Source organism: Rhyacophila brunnea, unplaced genomic scaffold (genome assembly GCF_057557595.1).
Source record: "Rhyacophila brunnea isolate RB1 unplaced genomic scaffold, BYU_Rbru_1.0 scaffold_2, whole genome shotgun sequence".
NCBI classification, from domain to species: Eukaryota; Metazoa; Arthropoda; class Insecta; order Trichoptera; family Rhyacophilidae; genus Rhyacophila; species Rhyacophila brunnea.
In genome coordinates, this window is record NW_028232859.1 from 34,961,383 (window position 1) to 34,980,908 (window position 19,526).

The following is a 19,526-nucleotide window of genomic DNA, read 5'->3' on the forward strand; positions in this document are numbered from 1 at the left end:
AATGTGCCGTGTCTTTAAAATGTTGAAAAGAATCGAAATATAAATGACACTTTACACTACGGTTAATATTATTATTATGAGTAGGTACCGAACAATTATGTGAAGTCTTATCACAACTTATGAATATCATACACATAGTTAAAAATCTCATACTTTCATGAATATTTAATTACTTCAAATTAAAAATTATATATTTTTAGGAAATTTATACAAATACAATGTAGGTACTTAGAATAAAATGTTTATTTCTCTAGTAATTTGACCTATGAATATAGATGCTGTCTACCAGGATAATCAAAATAATGAAATAAAATCTATAGGTGCAATAATCGATATCCAATTATTAATATTGTTTGAATACATTACAAAACATACCTTTACATGCTAAACATTATTTAGATAAAAGTGTTCCGATTCTATTATTGAAAGATCTCTAGAAAGTATTTGATTCAAACTAAAAAAGCATGTTTCTAAAGTTGAATTTATTTCCAGTTCGTAATAATAGTAGGAATTTACCATACTATGGCTGCCAGATATCCTCATTAAAGTGGTGAAAGTAAGTTAAAAATTAAATGGGTATAGCAAATCCTTGCATGGTTCATAAGTAACACTTCTTAAAAGAATTATCTGATGTAGGCTTGCGTACATTCCCTTGCGGTTAGTGCTCTTACCTCTTCTCCAACAGTACTTGGATAAAGTTTACTGCCGGGTGCATAGCCATTCTTTTCCAGGGTTAATTGATCCTCCGTCGTTTTCCGGTAGACAGGATTATCGAAGTTCATGGATGTAACATTACGGCGCAGGTAATGGCGGTACACCACTATAGCAACCTGTAAGAACGACAGAGATTTTTTAATAATATGTAAGCCAAAATCAAATGTGATTATAAGCCATTACACTGTTAACCTTTCCTTACTTTGGCACATATACAATAGAAGCTTGGCAAATATCAGCGATTAGCCGATAGTGTCATGGGCCTAAAAATGTACCTACTCAGTATAAGAAGCTGACCAGTTCCTTTGGAACTAATTGTTTTTGAGTAGTTTGCAACACAGTAGCTGGTTAAATGGTGAGAACATTGTGAATTCTTATTAGTCTTAAGAAATCGTAACTACTAACATAATATTCAAAACTATCTATAATTAAGCATTCTGTATTAGTTAGTGATTATTGAAAAACTATTTATATAATATATAGCAGGGATGGCCAGTGCGTCGATCGCAAAGGTATTTTTGGTTGATCGCGGACATAATAATATATTGTACTATTTTTTTTTGAAACGAGTCAAAACTACTTGATGTTCCAGCTATGATATGTTCCAGAAGAATTATGAACAGTTTTAACACTGAAGGAACGAACCAGAGGAGAAGATATCTTTAATGCATTTAAGTCATATATTAATCGTACTTGATTTCCTATTCATAAACTAGTACATATCGTTAACGATTGATGAAGCTCCTGCAATGGTTGGGAATCATGTTGGGTTTATTACTTTATGTAAAAATGATGAAGCAATACCCACTTTTATCAGTTATCGCATTATACACCAGCAGGCGTTATGTTCAAAAGTGTTAAACCTGAATCACGTGATGAATCTTGCTTTTAAAATTGTGAATTAAATTCGTGGTAAAGCTTTACAAAGAAGGCAATTTCGATGATTATTAGAATAATGTGGATCGGGAAATGGCGAACTTTTGTTGCATACAGACGTAGAGTGGCTTAGTCGGGCTAAGTTTTGAAAAGATTCAGAGATATGTTACCTAAAATTAAACATTAATTAACAAAGAAGGGAACAGAGTATTATCAACTAGATGACAAAACGTGGTTGCTTGATCTTGCCTTTCTCTGCGACATTACAGAAAAATTAAATCAATTGAACCTACAGCTTCAAGGGGAAAAAAGTCATTAATTGAATTGATTAGTGCAGTAAATACATTTAAAACTAAACTTTCACTGTATGAACGACAATAAAAGGAATGTGAAATTTTGATATGAGGTCCGAGTGTAAGATGGGTACTGTTACACCCCCGAATGGAAAACACGTTTATTCGAGCTCCGCATATAAAAGAAATTGTAACTGTATAAAAATGTAACCATTAGATAATATTAAACGTAAATACATCTCGTCGTTTCCATCACAATTCCGGTGTGTTATTTGTTCACCTCCAAGTCCCGAATCCAGACGAAAAACCACAAAGAATAAAAGTGACAGCATGCTTGCCACTTTCTAAAATGGAGGGAGATGACAGTACCTATGCAAAATATAATGGTTAGTCAGTATTTCAATCACATACCAACATTTCTAACGGAGTTTAACGTGCGATTTAAGGATTTCTCTAAATTAGAAGACGTTGCTACATTTATTGATAGTATAAATGAGGAAGAAATAGCCATAAAAATAGGGTTTTATTAGATATCAATTCTACATACTTTGCAATACTTGAAGGAGAAATATTGACACTAAGTGGTCCTGAACTTTTATACTTTCAGTCAGTGGCGCGTTTAGGGTGGTGGAGGCCTGACGCACTGATTGATTTTGAGGCACCCCACAATAAAAAAAACATAAATTCCAAATATTTTTTATTTGTATAAAATTTAGTCTTATTTGCATTGCTTATTCGTAAATAAACTATTTTTCGAAAACTAAAAATATTAAAATACCAATTTCAGATTTGTATGCACAGAATAAATAAATAACTTTTCACTGTTTACATAGATAGGTATTCAATGTCTAATAATTGTTGCACAAAATCTACTATCTAGTTGATATATTTTTATTTGACTAAATAAGGTTTTGGTATACATTAATAATTTATTCTATGTTAGAGGCCTCCTTTTAAATATTATGACGAATTTATTGCATCATTTGTGTTATATAAAACCCGCCACTGCTTTCAGTTGTTCAGAAACAATATCAATCACGTGAAGTGAATTTGAGTAAGAATATTTTGAAATCGAGAGTCAAGTGTATACGAACTATGTGAATTATGAATGTCAAATAAAATGAAACAGTTTACAGTTAGTTTTCAATGTAATCTTTTTATTTCTTAAAAATATAGGTAGATGTATGTAGAATATAGTAACAGAATATTTGAATATTTCATTATAATGTATCACTGTAATCAACCAGTGTTTTCAAAACTACATAAGTAAGCAATTAAAAATAGAATGTTTAGAAATTTGATAGTCGGTAATATTTTAATATTTTATTTACAATCAGTATAATTTTTTATATTACAAATTCACACCCACACTCTTGGACAGAATACTGAGTAGCAAAGTTCAAAGAGGAAATAATCTCTAACTGCTCTACACACATGGTTGGTAGGGCGGGGAAAAAGCATTTGCGAAATAAATAATTATTCTTGGATTATTATTCTTTTATGCATGTATCTAATTATTAAATGTGAAAAATGGAATATAAAAAAACATATTATAAGAAACTAAAGATGTACTTGAAGTACCAAAATATTTAATGGAAATAAGTAGGTACCCAAGGAAAATAGCGAAATAATTATTAATACATCAAATATCCTCATTCAATTTATTAAACTAATGTAATAATATGTACTTAGGTACATTTTTGAAATTAGAAGTACTAAGCATATTTTTCAATACACCAAAAGGATATTATGTAACAAATTGAATGACCGCCTACTTTAAATATGTTTTCATTTTATATTAATAATTTTATTAAATGTAGTTAGGAATTAAGTTATTTAAAATTACGGGGAGTCATGAATGCTTTTGAAAGACTAATGAATTTAACTTCAATTCAAATACAAACATTGTTATGTATAGAATTTTAACAGTCAAATTTGTAAATATAATGTAGTCCTTGATATGTATATAAATAATGTATGTACATATTTTGATAATAAATCTATTTCGATGTGTATATGTAAAATACAATAATACGTTTTGTATGTATGTAGTACATTTTTCAAGAATATGATGAGAACTTGTTTTTTTTATGTGACACATTCTATTTATCAGTAACTTGACCTGTTATGTGATATGGGAAAGAGCTGCTTGTTCATCATGCTGCCGCATCACAATTATGTGCATCAGGTCCGATAGAGAAATGACACCGATTAACTTTTCTTGATCATCCACAACAATTAGTCTATGCACTTGACAATAAATAATTCGGGAAACCACATCATAGAGAGATTCATCAAGACTGCACGTATATAAACCTTCGAACCAATTTGTCCGGTGAGCGGTGGCTTCTTTCAATGTGAGGTCCAAGTTGTCATATGATTTACTATCCGGCGGGCTGATATCGGATTTTGCATATAACCCTTGAAGTCTGCCTTCGGAGTCGATAATTGGAAGCGAAGAAACCCGATGCGAAATAAATTTTCTTATAGCTTCAATAATTGTGGTATCCTTGGAGGCAGTTTCAATATTTTCCAGAGTTCCAACGTTAAGTTCGGATATTTTCTTATTCATAAAAGAAGGCATTGGAAATTTATTAATGTAAAGAAACATGAATCTGAAAATGCGTTTCAATGTTAGAATATACAAAATGTTACCGGTGGCCGGGTCAATGATAGGCAGTCTGTGTATGTGATTTTGTAAGATTATTTTAATGGCATCAAATAATGATTTCTCTGGCTCTATAAACTTCATTGGAACGAGAGATGTTTCAATTAGTTTTCGCCACATTTGTAAAGTTTGATCTTTGTCGACGTCTAATGGTACATTTTGCTTGTAGTATTTGTTTAAGATGGAAATGAAATCAGTCACGGTGAGCATTCCCACAAATTGTTGAATAGTCGAATCCCACAACAACGGAGCACGCACTTTATTATAAGTGAGAGCATCAAACGCTTTCTTCACCGGCAAGCGGGTATCTAACACGATTAATTTTACAGACGTCGGTATCAAGTTATGGCAACTGTGAGCTTTAAAAAAATTTATGAATATCGATGAATCGTCTAATTTCGAGTCTGAATATATTTTTTGTTCAAGGAAAGAGTTTTCCTTCGGCAGTGCTCGTGAGATTCTATAGATGACATCTGAAAAATTGAAGTCCTTGATAGAGTTAGGATAGTTTTTTTGTGTTTCGATTTGGAGATCATCAAATTCTTTCGAAATGGTGTGTTCGGTAATTTTTTGCATCACGGCAAGATTCAGACCTGTATTTTTTAACTGACCGGCGGAAGCTTGACGACGCCTGTCACGTACCGGTTGAGGTTGCGCCGGTTTACTTCGAAAGATATCCATGACTTTGGTCATCGTCTTAGTCTGCCGAGAGGTACTGGTCGCTGTCACGGTGTGATAGTACTTGGCATCACTGCCCGCATAAGGATGCGCAGAGCCATCTTTGGGAGTAACGGTGCTAGGTCTGTTTGATCCCACATTGCGGAAAGTGGACCTGACAAATTGGAAAAGAGACGAATTCTTTTTTGAATCTGAGGGACGAGCATCTGATTTAGCTCTCGGACGAAATGCATCAAAGAGAGACGGGTGGTGACTCACTCCAGATGTGGTGTGAATAGTTTGGTGATAAAGCTGATCACTTCCTTGATCGGAGTGATCTCGTAGATCTTTAGAAGATTCCAAGATATCAGGAGTAATTTCAGCCATTTTTATTCATGTGTTTTCTTCTCAATATTATGGATCAATGAGGTTTTAGCTGACATAGCACAGCGCTGCATGTTGGATTCTTGGATAATTATTGTTAAAATTATTCTGAAAGGTTCTAGTTAGAAGGACCAAATTATTTATTCAGACAGGAAGCGGCACGGCAATAATAGGACAGGGCGAATGCTTGTCGACATCTTTATTTTCTTGCAGTACTTATGTATTTCTTTAGGCACGGTTTTTGAGGCTGATGCAATCACTTGAAAATTTCGGTTAACCAGTTGAGGTTAAGCACATTTTTAAGTACTTAATTTAAAATAACCTTTGATTAACACAAATAGGGGTGTTCCTTTCCGATTACCATCGAAGTTTTTTCATTTCCTTCAAGAAATACATCACTCAGTTTAAAAAACGCGTTTATCAACGTCTCATTGGTAGTTCGAGTGACTTGCATAATATGCCACAATGAAAATATGTAGTTCATAATACTACCCGATTACTACTTTTTGTCGACATTTGCATAAATAAATTGCTGTCATCACAAAGTCCTCAAATCAAAACACCAAAGGTGCAACAATTATACAGTATTACAAAATTGTCAGCACATTAATCACTTTTCACATCAAAACACATATTACATTAATAATAACAGAAAATAATAAACTGTTGACAGATAACGTTAAAATTCAGTAACAATGTAATTTGAGATATTCGCGGGTAGACTTAAACTTAAAAGGTTGGTCACTGTTGTGATGATGTACGTAAATTATTATCTATGGCTAGGTGATAAAAAGTGACAAGTCGATTAGTATTGCCAGTTAAAGCCAGTGTTGCCATCTTTTCAAAGTGAAATTATAGTACAGAGCCTCCAAAATTGTAGTATTTGGGGAAAATACATAGTACGCGTTGTCATATTATTCTGTTGAAAATGTATAGGTTTTTTGTTTCTGAGAAAAAAAATAACAGAGAATTTGAGAAACTCCGAGACCCCTTTTTATTTAGGTCTACCTCTTCACACCAAAAATGCTTACCGAAGAATTCAATAAATTTCATTTTTCTAGTAATTTTTTTTTCGAAGTTCACCAAATTTAATCATCTTATATTGCGAAATTATAGTGTTTGCAACAATTTATTTAACGGGTATGTTGAAATTTTAGTACTATTTACATATTTTTTCCGATATTCAAATTATAGTATTTTGGGTGTACCTACTATACCTGTTTTATATCGTATAGGGTGACTGCTATAGTAATGGGACAGGATTAGCTATGGGACACCTCAACTATATACTCCGAAAATAAGATTAGCTAAGCATTTCTGTAAGTGTGAAGGAAACAAATCTATTCTGTCATTTCCTCTTTATATGACTCCATTTCAGTGGCGGCCGGTGGTTTCCAAAATTGCTTTCATTGGGGGTGCACTCAAAATTTTCTTACCTTATTTAAAAAGCATATCAATTCAGCGTTGTTTCTGTTTAGCGAACACCTCAATCACTTCTCATTAAAGTCTTGAACTGTTTGTAAAAGTTTTTTCTCAATGCTTAACACAGGTAGACATGTTAAGTCAGTCCTGATTCAAGGTAAGTATTTCTGAAAGACGATTTAATTCTTTTAATGGTTGAAAAACACTTTTCAATTTCCACAGATGTCATAAGACCATCCTTTTTTTATTCTGACTCTTATTATTATTATTGATAAAGTCTACGTTTACCGACATCATTTTAAAACACATACACTTCACTGATTGAACTATAATTATAAGTATTACGTATTATAAATCTTTTATTCAAAATTTATCATTTTAAAACACATACACTTCCCTGATTAAACAATAAGTATATATAATATTGTTATGAATTTATTTTTATGAACAAAACTATCGAAATAACGTGACAAAACACCTAAAAAAGCCGACTATAACGACGACCGCAGAAATCATACTGAATTGTATGTAAGAAATAATATTTGAAGAAAATATTAAAAAAACAAAACTATCGATTGTTTTGAATAGGTAGGTACGTATTTTTCGACTCTCGACAAATCGTCAGTTTCTTCGTCTACAAAAAGCAATAAAACTCCAGCAAAATGCCTGCATTGTTAAAAATATGACATCATGTTATACATATTCACTCACTATGAGAAAGAACATGGTAACTGAGATTTTAATTTTTTATAAAATTATATTCAAATATTTGCAAATATAGAAGGAATAAAGGATCGATCCAAAATATTTATGTTGATAATCAATTTTTATTCAATATCAGCCTATTTTCAATGAATTTATATGAGATTTAAATAAAAAAATCTATTTTTTTATCAATCCTGCTAAATCTCAGTTACTACATTTTTCCGCGTAACTTTTGAGCTGCGTCCCTAATGGTCATAAAATTTTATGTATTCATGAGTTATTTATCGTTTTCACGTGTCGGCTTGAACTGTTATTAACCAATGTAATATGAACGGCAAACTAAGATCCATATTTGTGCGTTCCGACGAGCGCACGAATTCGGTGACTGTTTACTGAGTATATGCTTTTGGTATAAATTTACATGGATTAAATTGCGATAAACGAGTGATGACTTATGAATAGCATTGTTGCACATTGAGTGATGTTTAGGAAAAAGCAGTGCAGCGCACATGCATGGTGTTAGAGGAGCCGCCGCTGCTACATTTGTATTTTTCCGTCGCTAGTTGGCTCTACTTACAAAATATAATTCTTAGTTGAAGTCACCTCAAAATCGCAAAAACACGCGTTTGTACTATCACTTCCTATAAGGAACGGTGATTTTTCGGTGGCATTTTTTTAATACATGTTTTGTGAATTTCGGGAAGAAACTTCTCAGGGAAGTGCGAGGGACTACGAAATATCTATATACATTGAGATTTACTTATCAGCTCATTTATTATTATTCTGCTTATTTATTATTAGCTTATTTACAAAATTTTATTTGATTAGCTCTTTGCGTTCAGTTATTGATCGGGTGTCCAATTACTATAACACTGTACTGTCCCATTACAAAAACAATTTTTTTTTTATTGTGTTTCGATTCTACAACATAGGTTATTTATAATTTTTGTCATCAAATGTGTTTTATTTTTGTAAGTGTGAAATATTTAATTATGTATTTAGGTATAATCTTCAAGATCTATTTCAGGCTAAGACTTTAGGTATCTAAACTAATCTGTAGTTTGATTTAAATGCTGTGTCCCATAACTGTACCACTGGCGTCCCATTACTATGTCAAAGGTGTCCCATTACTATGTGTTCTTATTTTTTTTCGAAGAATAAAAATTTCTAATAAATGCTTTTGGTTATATTATTTTAACATGTATTTTCTTAAAATTCATTCAACCCGCATCTTCACATATCAGATATGTTCCCTAGAGGCTAATATTCTTTGACTTATACACTTTTTAAAAAAGTCATTTCCTTAAATGTCCCATTACTATAGCATTCACCCTATAGTACGAGGACCAAAATTATAGTACAAATCAGTGATGTCAACCGTACTATAATTATAGTACAATACTATAATTTTAATTCCGCGAAAAATGTAAAATACTATAATTTTACGCCAAATATACCAAAATACTATAATTTTAAAGGATTCAAGACGAAAAATGTTCCTGTACTATATATTTTTTAGAAATACTATAATTTTTACGCCTTTGTACTATAATCAGCATAGAAAAAGATGGCAACACTGGTACAAATACTATAATTATAGTACGGTTGGCAGCACTGGTTAAAGCTGACCTCACAGAGGTGGGAAGTCAATAATTTGTCGGAAAAATAATGTTTTATTGTTATAATCTAAGTATAAAAAAAGACGTTTTCGGCGGGAAATTTTCAGCGTTTTTTTTTATTAAATAGTCTTTTGTTTTCAGAGCTTTTGTTTTTAGTTCTGAGGTTTTATCTAAGTTTTTTTTTTTAATTATTTGTCTTTGCAATCCAATCTGTGTAATTAGTAAGTAATGTTTCAAAATAATATTATGATAATATGCAACTGCAAATTTGGAAATTATTATGATGTTATTTTCCTTGTATTTTACGGTTAGAACAGACTTTGTAGTTGTGTATTATGCAACTACATTGTAAGTATGCACCAAAGAATAAATACTAAATTTGGTGTCCCAACGTTGAAAAATATTCTCAATTAAGTTATGAATAAAGATTCTTAGCAACAACGTAATATTATCACTAAAGACTGTCAGAAACAAAATCAAAACCTGAACAACACTGAAAAAGAAGAGGACCATTTGGATGCCCTCCACCAACCTCGCACTCCAAAAAGGCTTCCCACATCACAGACGACCCCTGCAGTACGATTTCAACATCAAGACTCTGCAGCCGAACATCCTCACGCGGGTCGCCAAAATCAAAGGCACCCTGCCATCATCAACAACTCGCCTCTTGCAAACGACCCAAAAAAGCCAACACTCACGTGCTGGCAGTGAAAAAAGTCCCCTCATCCATACTAGCTCCCATCACCCTAATTGTACTACATGAGAAGAAGGAAATCGCCAGATTAATGAAAAAGCTATCCGACTAAGGCATCAAAATTGCCAAAGCTGTAAATTGGAGCTCAAGAATCCGGCTAAACTTCGCTACCGTACAGAACTACCTGAGTGCAGTTGGATTCCTGGATTCTAACTCAATTGACTATTATTCATTCAACATGAGGGAAAAGAGAAACTTCTCAAAGTGATCATCCAAGGGATCTTGGATGATCATTGACATAGACGATGTAACATCCGGACCCGATCGACGCTGGGTTTCCATTGCAGAGCACCCATAGGATGGGATGATGCAAGGTAGCCGACACAGACTAATCCCACTTGTCCTAATCAACCTATAGAAGATAGACAATGGGAAGAAGATATTCAATCTGAAAGAAGGTCTCAACCTACGGGTCAATGTGAAGACTCTCCGAAGGAGAATACTAGAAGGGCAATGCCTTCGTTGCCAACTACAGATACGACGCTAACCATTGCCACACACTATCAAGGACCCGCACACAGACTCTGGTCTATTTATACGTTATGAAGAAGTTCATGCCAGGACTATTTAACAGATAGATAGAAGTCTTCGTCACAGCTTAAAAGATTGCTACGAGGATTGAAGCCACCAATACAGCTGATCTAACTAATCCAGAGACATTCAACCAGACTGACCAGAGGTATACACAAAATACATACATACTTACCTTCGAAGGAAGCAGCCATCGACTCTACGGATCTCAGTGAGCAGCGTGTTGCATCCTCCATCAACTTTTTTAGATGGATTGATAATTATGTAAATACTTACTACATATATTTATGACAATCTTCATGACAGTGTGACAAAATATAAAATAGCGAAATAATAAATCCCGTAAATTTGGAATGTTTTTGCCACCAACTATTATGACATGTTGGTTATTAGCATAGGAGTTACCATATTAAATATAGCTGAGATTCATACTTGTGAACCTGTTCTTTATTAGCGAAGAGAAATATCAAATTAAACAAAAATGTACTTACCAAGCCTACTAATATCAAGATTCCAGATATAATAGCGATGGCGATTCCTGCCACAACTCCAGTACCTTGGCCATCTTGTGATATTGCAGTTGTGTTTCTATCAGCATCGGACACCCCTTTTGAAAAATGTTGAGATTAGTGGAGAAATATTAACATGACAATACATAAATTATTACATAAACCATACAAATTTAATGATCATCAACCCCAACTAAACTTCATTTGATTAATCCAGTGATTCCCAACTTTTTTTGTGTGGCAGAAACCATTGATCATATTGAAAAGTCATGATAATAAATAATATTGTGTTAATTTTTTTTAAATTATATGTAGCCAAATATCAAATGAATGAATTATTGGTTTGTTAATTAATAGGTCAGGTGAAAACCTTGATTATTTAAATTTGTTGATACCATTAAATTTATAATATGAGCTTTTTCTCGCGAGCTTTTCCAAATTCATTCGGAAACCCTGATCACACATGGAACCGTAAGATATCGTGAAACCGTTATTGATAATCACTGGATTGTTTCTAATAATTAATTATGATATTATCATGTAATTCGTACACAAAAATGTTATTACTAACTTAACTATAGTATTATGTACAATATTTTTGATTGTTTATAATGTAATAATTAATTTCAATAGATAATGTATTATGTTTTGATGTACTTCTTAATAAAATATATTCATGATATAAATATATATGAGCCAATGCAAATAAAACTAAATCTTGATTAAAAAACCTCAATGTATTGAACTATTAACTCGCCATTATAAAAAAAAATTAAGTCCCTGAGCTTAGTAACTTAGTAACAGATATGCGTAATTCACTATGGGGAAATACAATGAATAAACTTAGGCTTGTGTACTCTCTTTCTTTTTGAATGTTATTAATGACTAAAATTTATGGGTTTAAAATAAATCGAAAGTAGTCAAAATAAAATAGGTAACTACTGTCCAACAAGATCTTCTTGGTTACGTGTTAAAACTGTGAACTAACAAGCTCCTCCCATGTTCGATTATAGCGCCTTCCGGTTAGCGACGAGTTACCTACATGTTAAAACTGTGTACTAAACAAGCTCCTCCTATTTAGTCGACGACAGCGACTTCTGGCTTGTGCCTAAATCGTCTTGTTGGACAGTACCTAATTTATTTTACATAAAGGCAAAGCTGGGGTTGATTAATCAGTAAAACTACCACCACCGATTAAAATAAGTTGATTACTTGAAAAAGCAAGTTTGACTGAACAGAAACTCATTTAGCATAGAAATTTTGATGTTAAATTTGAGGTATAAAATAATAATATATATTCGATTGAATTCGTTTTCAACTGTTTCTAACAAAAAATCATTGTTTCACCGAAAAAGAAGACAGTAAACATCAATGGTGGCAGCAAGCACTGTGTTTCAAAGCTATTACATAATGACATACAATAATAATATATTGTTAACGGCATTGAAAAATAAGCAACAATTGCTGCAATTTTAGCAGACAAAATTAGCAATGGTTAAAAGTAGGTAAGTAGGTAAATAATTTTATTTCATCAATAATAACATAATATATATTATTATTTTTACTCAGGCATGTCTTTTAATATTAAACATATGACAGAAAAAATCAGCAAATCACACGTCCCACCACCTAAAAAACTTTCACCTGTGATAAAAGCTAAGAGTTTTGTAAAATAATTCAGAAGTGATAATTCTATGAACAAAGAATTGTTTTTACATAATTTAAAACCTCCACAAAATTGTAGAAAGTCGTCGAAATGTAATAGGTAAAGCATTCATGTTGCATGAAGATGATTAATGTTATATTTTCATATTTTAGGTAATTTATTGAACATATTAGTTTTGTAGGCAGAATGCGGAATGTGTAAATCCTTTGGCGATTTATATGATTTTTGATTTGGTACCCATTCACTTACAATGATAGCATACAAATGAATGATGGCGGCTAGCAAATCAGTGGACAAGAATGCATAATTATAGCGAAAAACACCGTCAAAATGCTGCTGAGAGATTGGTGAAAAAAGAAAAGACAATGCGTGTGTCATAATATGTTGTCATCTCATTACCGTCGACCTGAGATGGCACAGCTGATGGATTGAACTCGTTTTTATAAATATCGTATTCGAAACTCGTTGTGATTCCTATCCCGTTTCTGTTTTCTTCTCCTTCCCAAATCTCAGGTCCAGGTTGAGGATTATCTTTTCTGTAGAACACATCATAGAAACCTTCCTTCTGTGTTTTTTGACTTTCCCAATATACGGCTCTCAGTGAAGGTTTCGATGTTATATTATTATCCTGTTGATTTGTTTTCTCGAGAATGTTTTGTTCAGGTTTTCGAATGCTAGCAACCATTTCATAAAAGAGATTAGATATCATATCCGATAATCGACCCGGTTTCATTATATTGTAAATGCCATTTCCGTACAGTTTCAAGTCGAATGGACTGCCGGTAATAAGTAGAGCTGGATCTAATGGTATGTCATGTCCTGTAAAGCCAATCAACAACAATAAAGCAACATAAAATGAACATGCATTAGGTATATAAAAATAAAAATTAAACCATAAATTTTATGATTCACACACCTCAAAGAAAAACAAAATGCAACGAAGGTTGCATGCACAAGTTAAAAAGCATGTAAAGGATAATAAATGTAGTTATGTGTACTATTGTGACTTAAGAAATATGTGAAAATCATATTATTTTTTATAGCTATGCATTAACATGAGGTCATGTAAAATTTTGAAAGTTGCGTATTTCCATATTGTCAGTTTTATCATGGTAGGTATATTAATATGATTATTCTTTCACTTTTATTAGTTATATTCCTTTACATAGCTGAAATGTACAGAGAAGAAATTTTTGAGTATTCTATTTAAATAATGTTAATATTTTTTCATCGGAAGGTACTGACAACCTTTATATAGAAAATCAAATGATTAATAATGATTATCACATTTTCTCCTTCGATAGTATAGATTTTATGTCTCATTTCAATATTGATTTTAAATTATTTTTGTTGCAGGAGTAAAGGGACATCAAGCAAGCGGTATGACTAAAACTAAAGAATATCGTTTTAAATTAAATTCAAACTAAGCCCAAACCTAAGATATCAATGAATAGATGAGATGGGGGTGAGAAAAAAGTTTTGTTAGGCTGAAAGATAGAGTTTAAAATAAATTGTGTCAGTTAGGAGAGGTTCTCGATAGGAAGGGAGACGGGTACTCACGATGTGTTGTCATTATTTCCTCATTTATAACTTCTACAGTGGTGGGCTCCATTGTAACAGGCATTAGAGATTCTGTTTAAAGGAAGAAGTAAAATAAATATAATAAAACAAAAATATAATCTACAAATGAATAAAAATTGAAATAATGAAAATAGTGCCAATATAAAGAAACATTACAAAAAAGCACAAAATAAAAATTGCTTATTTATTATTATGGTGAAAATTATTGATATCAGCCAAAAAAAATAAATTTGATTTATCGTATTTTGTCCAACAATTTTGTCAACATGCAATGTGGATACAGAAAACAATAATAAATAAATTATTTATGATAATTTTGACTATTGATTTGCAATGACGTGTGTTCAATGATCATACGTACATATTATATAGCCCTCAATTAATTGCGCATTAATTTATTCAATATTGCTAAGCATTTTATTACGTAGCATTGCAGAGCTCATACTCGTAGCTGCAACTATTATGATTTGTAATACATTGAATGATGCTGACGGACAGTACAACCTCATTCCCACAATATTTTTTATTGCTAGAGATATTTTTGTAGATAAAGACTTATACGTACCATCTTCGACACACATGAGTCTGTCAGGCATCAATCGCAAGCCCTGTGGACAGGCACACGAGACGCGGGGGGCCCGAGGACCGACATGAGGCGCTGGCAGACAAAGATGAGAGCAGTGACCGTTGACAGCTGCGCAGTGATTGACGCCGTCGGGTTGACGGTATGGATGGTATACGTGTATCACCATTGGATTCTGCAGCTGAAAGCACATATTACATAATAAAATCTGGTTTGTGCACAATATGTAAATAAGAAGAATAGTGCCCACATTGACAGTTATACACATTTATGATACTTAAATAGGTAAATAACGATATTAATATTATTATAATATTACTATTGATGAATGACAATGACACTGACTATATTATGATAATGACATTACATGCAGTGATGACTAAATGTGATATAAATGCCTAAACTTTGTGATGCAATGGGCAAACGAAAGTTATTATCTATGACGATGGCGGATTTACAATGTGTTTATTATTATTTTTAATTTAAAATGCATCTCTTGATTTAACATATTATTCAGAGATAGAAATCACACATATTGATTCATTGACCGAAGATTGGATTAGAAAGTTTTAACATTGATTTCATATTTCCCATAACACAATTACTATTTTGAAAAACGGTTATTGGGTTAGATGATAAACACTTTAAATTTATTAACACACGGTTCGCTTACTAAAGAAAAGTGTGAAAATAAATTAATGAAATGACTTTCTAGTACCTGTACCTAGTAAATATATTTAGTTTAATCCAATTTAAAATTAGTTTGATATAATGAACAATTAATTTGAAAAAAATACCATCTGTGCTGTAACAGCCTGAATATCTTTTCCAGTGAATTTGTTTGCTTTGAAGACGGCAGCTTTATCCCAATCGGTCCAGTACACCCAGTCTTCAAATGTCGTTATTGAGAATGGATGTTTCAGATGACTGGCAGAATATAAAATTACTCTTCTGCCTGTTCCATCATAATTGCAAGAGGAAATCAGATTTAGTTTGGCATCAACCTACAATAAAAAAAACTTATATCATCTATACGTTACAAGAGATATGATTATCATATATTAACATTTCTACCGATTACCAACATACTACCTAATACAAAACCTATTACGTCAGTGATGTGTACCGAATATCAGGATAAAAAAATACTAAAAGAAAAGACTATGTAGTTTCATCTGCATTTTGACAGATATAATGTACACATATATTTTATTTTGAGCATTTAACTTTCGACTATGAACTGTCAAACACTAAATTCTCGAATTAACCTAATAATATAGGTACTTACGCAATCAAACAAACATACTGTAATAATAGTAATTAGATAAAAATAATCACCAAACAAAATATTTTAAATCACAAAAGGAACAGAAACACAGGTGACAATAGTATGTTATACAAAAATTCACATACAGACCTACAAACTTATCTAAAGAATGGATGGGGGAGCCACTCCTCAGCTAACCGAAAAAAAAATCTTTTTTAAAAAAACGGTACATGTTCTAACATGTGCGTTAACGTGATCTTACTCCCTACTTCATTTATCGTTTGTGCTTAACCACTGGGAAATCCCAACAGAAATGGCGTATTCAAAAAAAATACTGCCGTATACTTAGGTCAATAATTATTATAAAGCAATCATTATTCATAGGATGTTTATCACATTTGAATGGTCAAAGACATAGCTTATAATCAGTATTTTTAGAATTATCTTCAAATGTGTTAATCGTGCCCATTTTTTGAACAATAAAATGCCTAATTCTTGTCAAATTTGGGATCACTAAGATTATAAATATATATTTTAATCGTAAATATGTCACTATATAGTGTTAACACTAATTTTACTAATGGTTTTGTAAATGCGCTTAAAAATTAATAAATCTAAAGAATCTTAACATCACTGCACATGGATGTACTGAAATATGACTATATTCTAAAACATTAGATTGAGAGGTTTAAAAGAATACTATTTTATGTAATGAAAATACTTTATATAGTCATCAAATGTTTAAAATAAATATAAAGGATAATAAGGCTTCAAAATTATATAAATAGATTATCTACAATGTTTAAGGAATGTCCAGGGTTATGCTCTGAAAATACCATAAAAGCTCCATTTTTACCTACGCTGAGCATGTGGGCGAGATATCATATTATATTGATTTAGCATTAAATGATCAATGAGTGCTAGCAGAGCATTTATCTCTGAAGCTGTGAATCACAGTTCGAATCCTGCGTCCAAAGAATTCACATATTGTTTTTTCTACTCAATGTGTCGAGTGAATGGCTAACAACTGTTCCTTATTAAAATTCTGCTAAGATAACCTCCATTCTGTCAAAGCTCTTAAGTATTGTTTAGCAGCGCTAATGTAAATTTACCTTTTCCAATGAATATTTCATATCTAAATAATACATAGAATGATTTTTATGGATGTCCATGTCAGTCGAATGGGTTACTGAGACCCTTTGGGTTAATGAGAATTATTGCAATCTATATTATATAGAAATATTGCAATCACCTCCATACCAGAAAGAAAAGCAAACAATCTATGAAAAGATGGGAGAAGAAGTATATAGTCGACGTATGTAACAGTATTAAATTGGTTAGTTTTATTATTTAATAAAATTATACATACCCAATACACTCGTTTTCTTACAAGATCCAATGTAAGACCATTTGGCCACTTAACCTCAAATGAAACAATGGTTTGTCTGTGGGTCCCATCCATACCGGCCCTCTCAATTTTAGGTTCCACTCCCCAGTCGGTCCAGAACATCCAACTGTTAAAAAGAAATATATTTGGTTACCCTAGCATGTGTATACAGAAATTATAATATTATTGGATTATTACTATACATGCAAGAAGCTTACCCATCGATAGGATTTAGTGCGATAGCTCTGGGTTCTTCCAAATTATCCTTTATAAGGACTTTACGCATATTTCCCTCAAGGTTTGATAGCTCAATAGTGTTTTTGCCTGTGTCGGTCCAATAAAGATGGTTGTATATCCAGTCTACAGCAAGACCATCTGATGTTATTAGTTGGTTGGAGATTACAACTATCCGTTCACTGCCCTCGTCGATTGGTGCTCTTAAATCAGAAAAAAAATAGTTAAAACATGTGAATTATCGCTAATTTTATTGATAAACACCACTTCACATAATATAAGATGTATTTTATGGTATAAAAACATGAAGTAGATTTAATTTATTGATTGTTAGAAGTGAATATCTTTTCTGAAGAATAGTTTCTATGAGATGTAATTGGTCTGAATTTTTAAAAAACCATAAATATAATATTTTGGATGTGAACATGTTAATATATCTGATGGACCTTAACTGTTGTTTGAGTTATTTTCTTCTCTGTAATATGATAATATTGTTCTCACTTGTAAATCTTCTGTTCATTGACATCACTCCAGAAAATCATTCCAGTTCTGAACACGAAATCCAAAGCAGTCGCTGACTTGGTGTTGTTGACTATAGCTGTCATCTCGTGGTGGTCCAAAGAGATTTTTCTAATATCGTATCGTCGGGCAAATAATAGAGAAGCATGACCTTCAGTTGCTTTGCATTTTGTGAAATCTCTCGGGTCTCTCATGTATCCTGTATGACATTGGCATTTGAAGGTACCCTTTTCATTTATGCAGGTTTGAGAACAGCTTCCAGGGTCATCACATTCATTGATATCTATTAAAAACATAAAAATGATTAATAAAAATTACGTTTAGCTTTGTGGTGATTGTCATTCGAAAAAAGAGGCCCGACTATTTTATTTAAGTACAGTACGCTCTCAGTAATCCGCCGCTCGATTATCCGACAACTACTATAATGCGCCGTTTTTTTACTAGTTGAAAGCACAAAATCAAGCTCTATAATTCGCCGGTATTCGATTGCCAAATTCAGTGGTCCGCCGCGTACAAGTATACAACGTAGATGAGACGGGTTTATTGCACTATAATCCGCCGCTTTCACTAATTGGAAACTTGTCTGGTTTTTGGGGTGGCGAATTACTGAGAGAGTACTTACTGTATATTGTAATAATAAGAAAACTATCAGTATAAATTAAGTGGATACACAATAATATTATGTGTATGTATTTAATTCAGAAATTCTTACAGAAGTTAATCAAAATCACATTAGTAAAAATAGTTTTCACATTCAGTTCTAAATTAAAATGATTGCACATGAAATTGCATAGAATTTGATATGATTGAGTAATCAATAAGAATCTTTATGTTCATTAGCTTATATTTACTGTATTTATAGGTACTATATTTATACTGAATATAGGTACCCAAGATTTGAGAATGTTCTAAGTAAAAGAACATCTAGAATCTAGAGTCAATCTAGAATCAATCTTTTAACACCAGCGGCCTAACCCAACCTAACCCAACCTAAACTAACCCAAACTAACAAATAATCCAGTACATCGGGTATTTTCCGCTATATTCCTCATAACCGAACTGTACGGTGAACATAAGAAAAATATTTTGTGGACCGGTATCAACCAGAAATAAAAACCAATATAGGTTAGATCAGTGGTTATCACGTGAAATTTAAC

General features: G+C 32.3%; 2 protein-coding genes across 11 annotated transcripts in view; both read right to left on the minus strand.

The window, feature by feature from the left end:
• The window catches only part of LpR1 (Lipophorin receptor 1), a 512,507-nt gene that overhangs the window by 3,216 nt on the left and 489,765 nt on the right, over positions 1–19,526 (minus strand). For 7 of the 10 annotated variants that reach the window (XM_085947360.1, XM_085947361.1, XM_085947364.1 and 4 more), the window contains exons 8-15: positions 18,352–18,652; positions 17,835–18,053; positions 17,599–17,743; positions 15,760–15,966; positions 14,945–15,143; positions 14,359–14,430; positions 11,115–11,230; positions 672–830 (exon numbers count right to left, since the gene is read on the minus strand). In XM_085947360.1, coding sequence (XP_085803486.1) covers positions 672–830; positions 11,115–11,230; positions 14,359–14,430; positions 14,945–15,143; positions 15,760–15,966; positions 17,599–17,743; positions 17,835–18,053; positions 18,352–18,652 — 1,418 coding nt within the window. Of the gene's footprint in view, positions 1–671; positions 831–11,114; positions 11,231–13,197; positions 13,618–14,358; positions 14,431–14,944; positions 15,144–15,759; positions 15,967–17,598; positions 17,744–17,834; positions 18,054–18,351; positions 18,653–19,526 lie in introns of all 10 variants that reach the window. The other 3 variants (XM_085947362.1, XM_085947363.1, XM_085947370.1) reach the window with 2 other exon arrangements.
• On the minus strand, positions 854–11,107 carry LOC147072235 (5'-AMP-activated protein kinase subunit gamma-1-like). Its single transcript, XM_085947371.1, has one exon. The coding sequence runs from the start codon at positions 5,593–5,595 to the stop codon at positions 4,009–4,011; it is 1,587 nt and encodes a 528-aa protein (XP_085803497.1). The 5' UTR covers positions 5,596–11,107; the 3' UTR covers positions 854–4,008.

What these genes read in the sequence shown, in the direction of transcription:
- LOC147072235 (XM_085947371.1), bottom strand. Translation starts at nt 5,595, where the DNA reads ATGGCTGAAATTACTCCTGATATCTTGGAATCTTCTAAAGATCTACGA.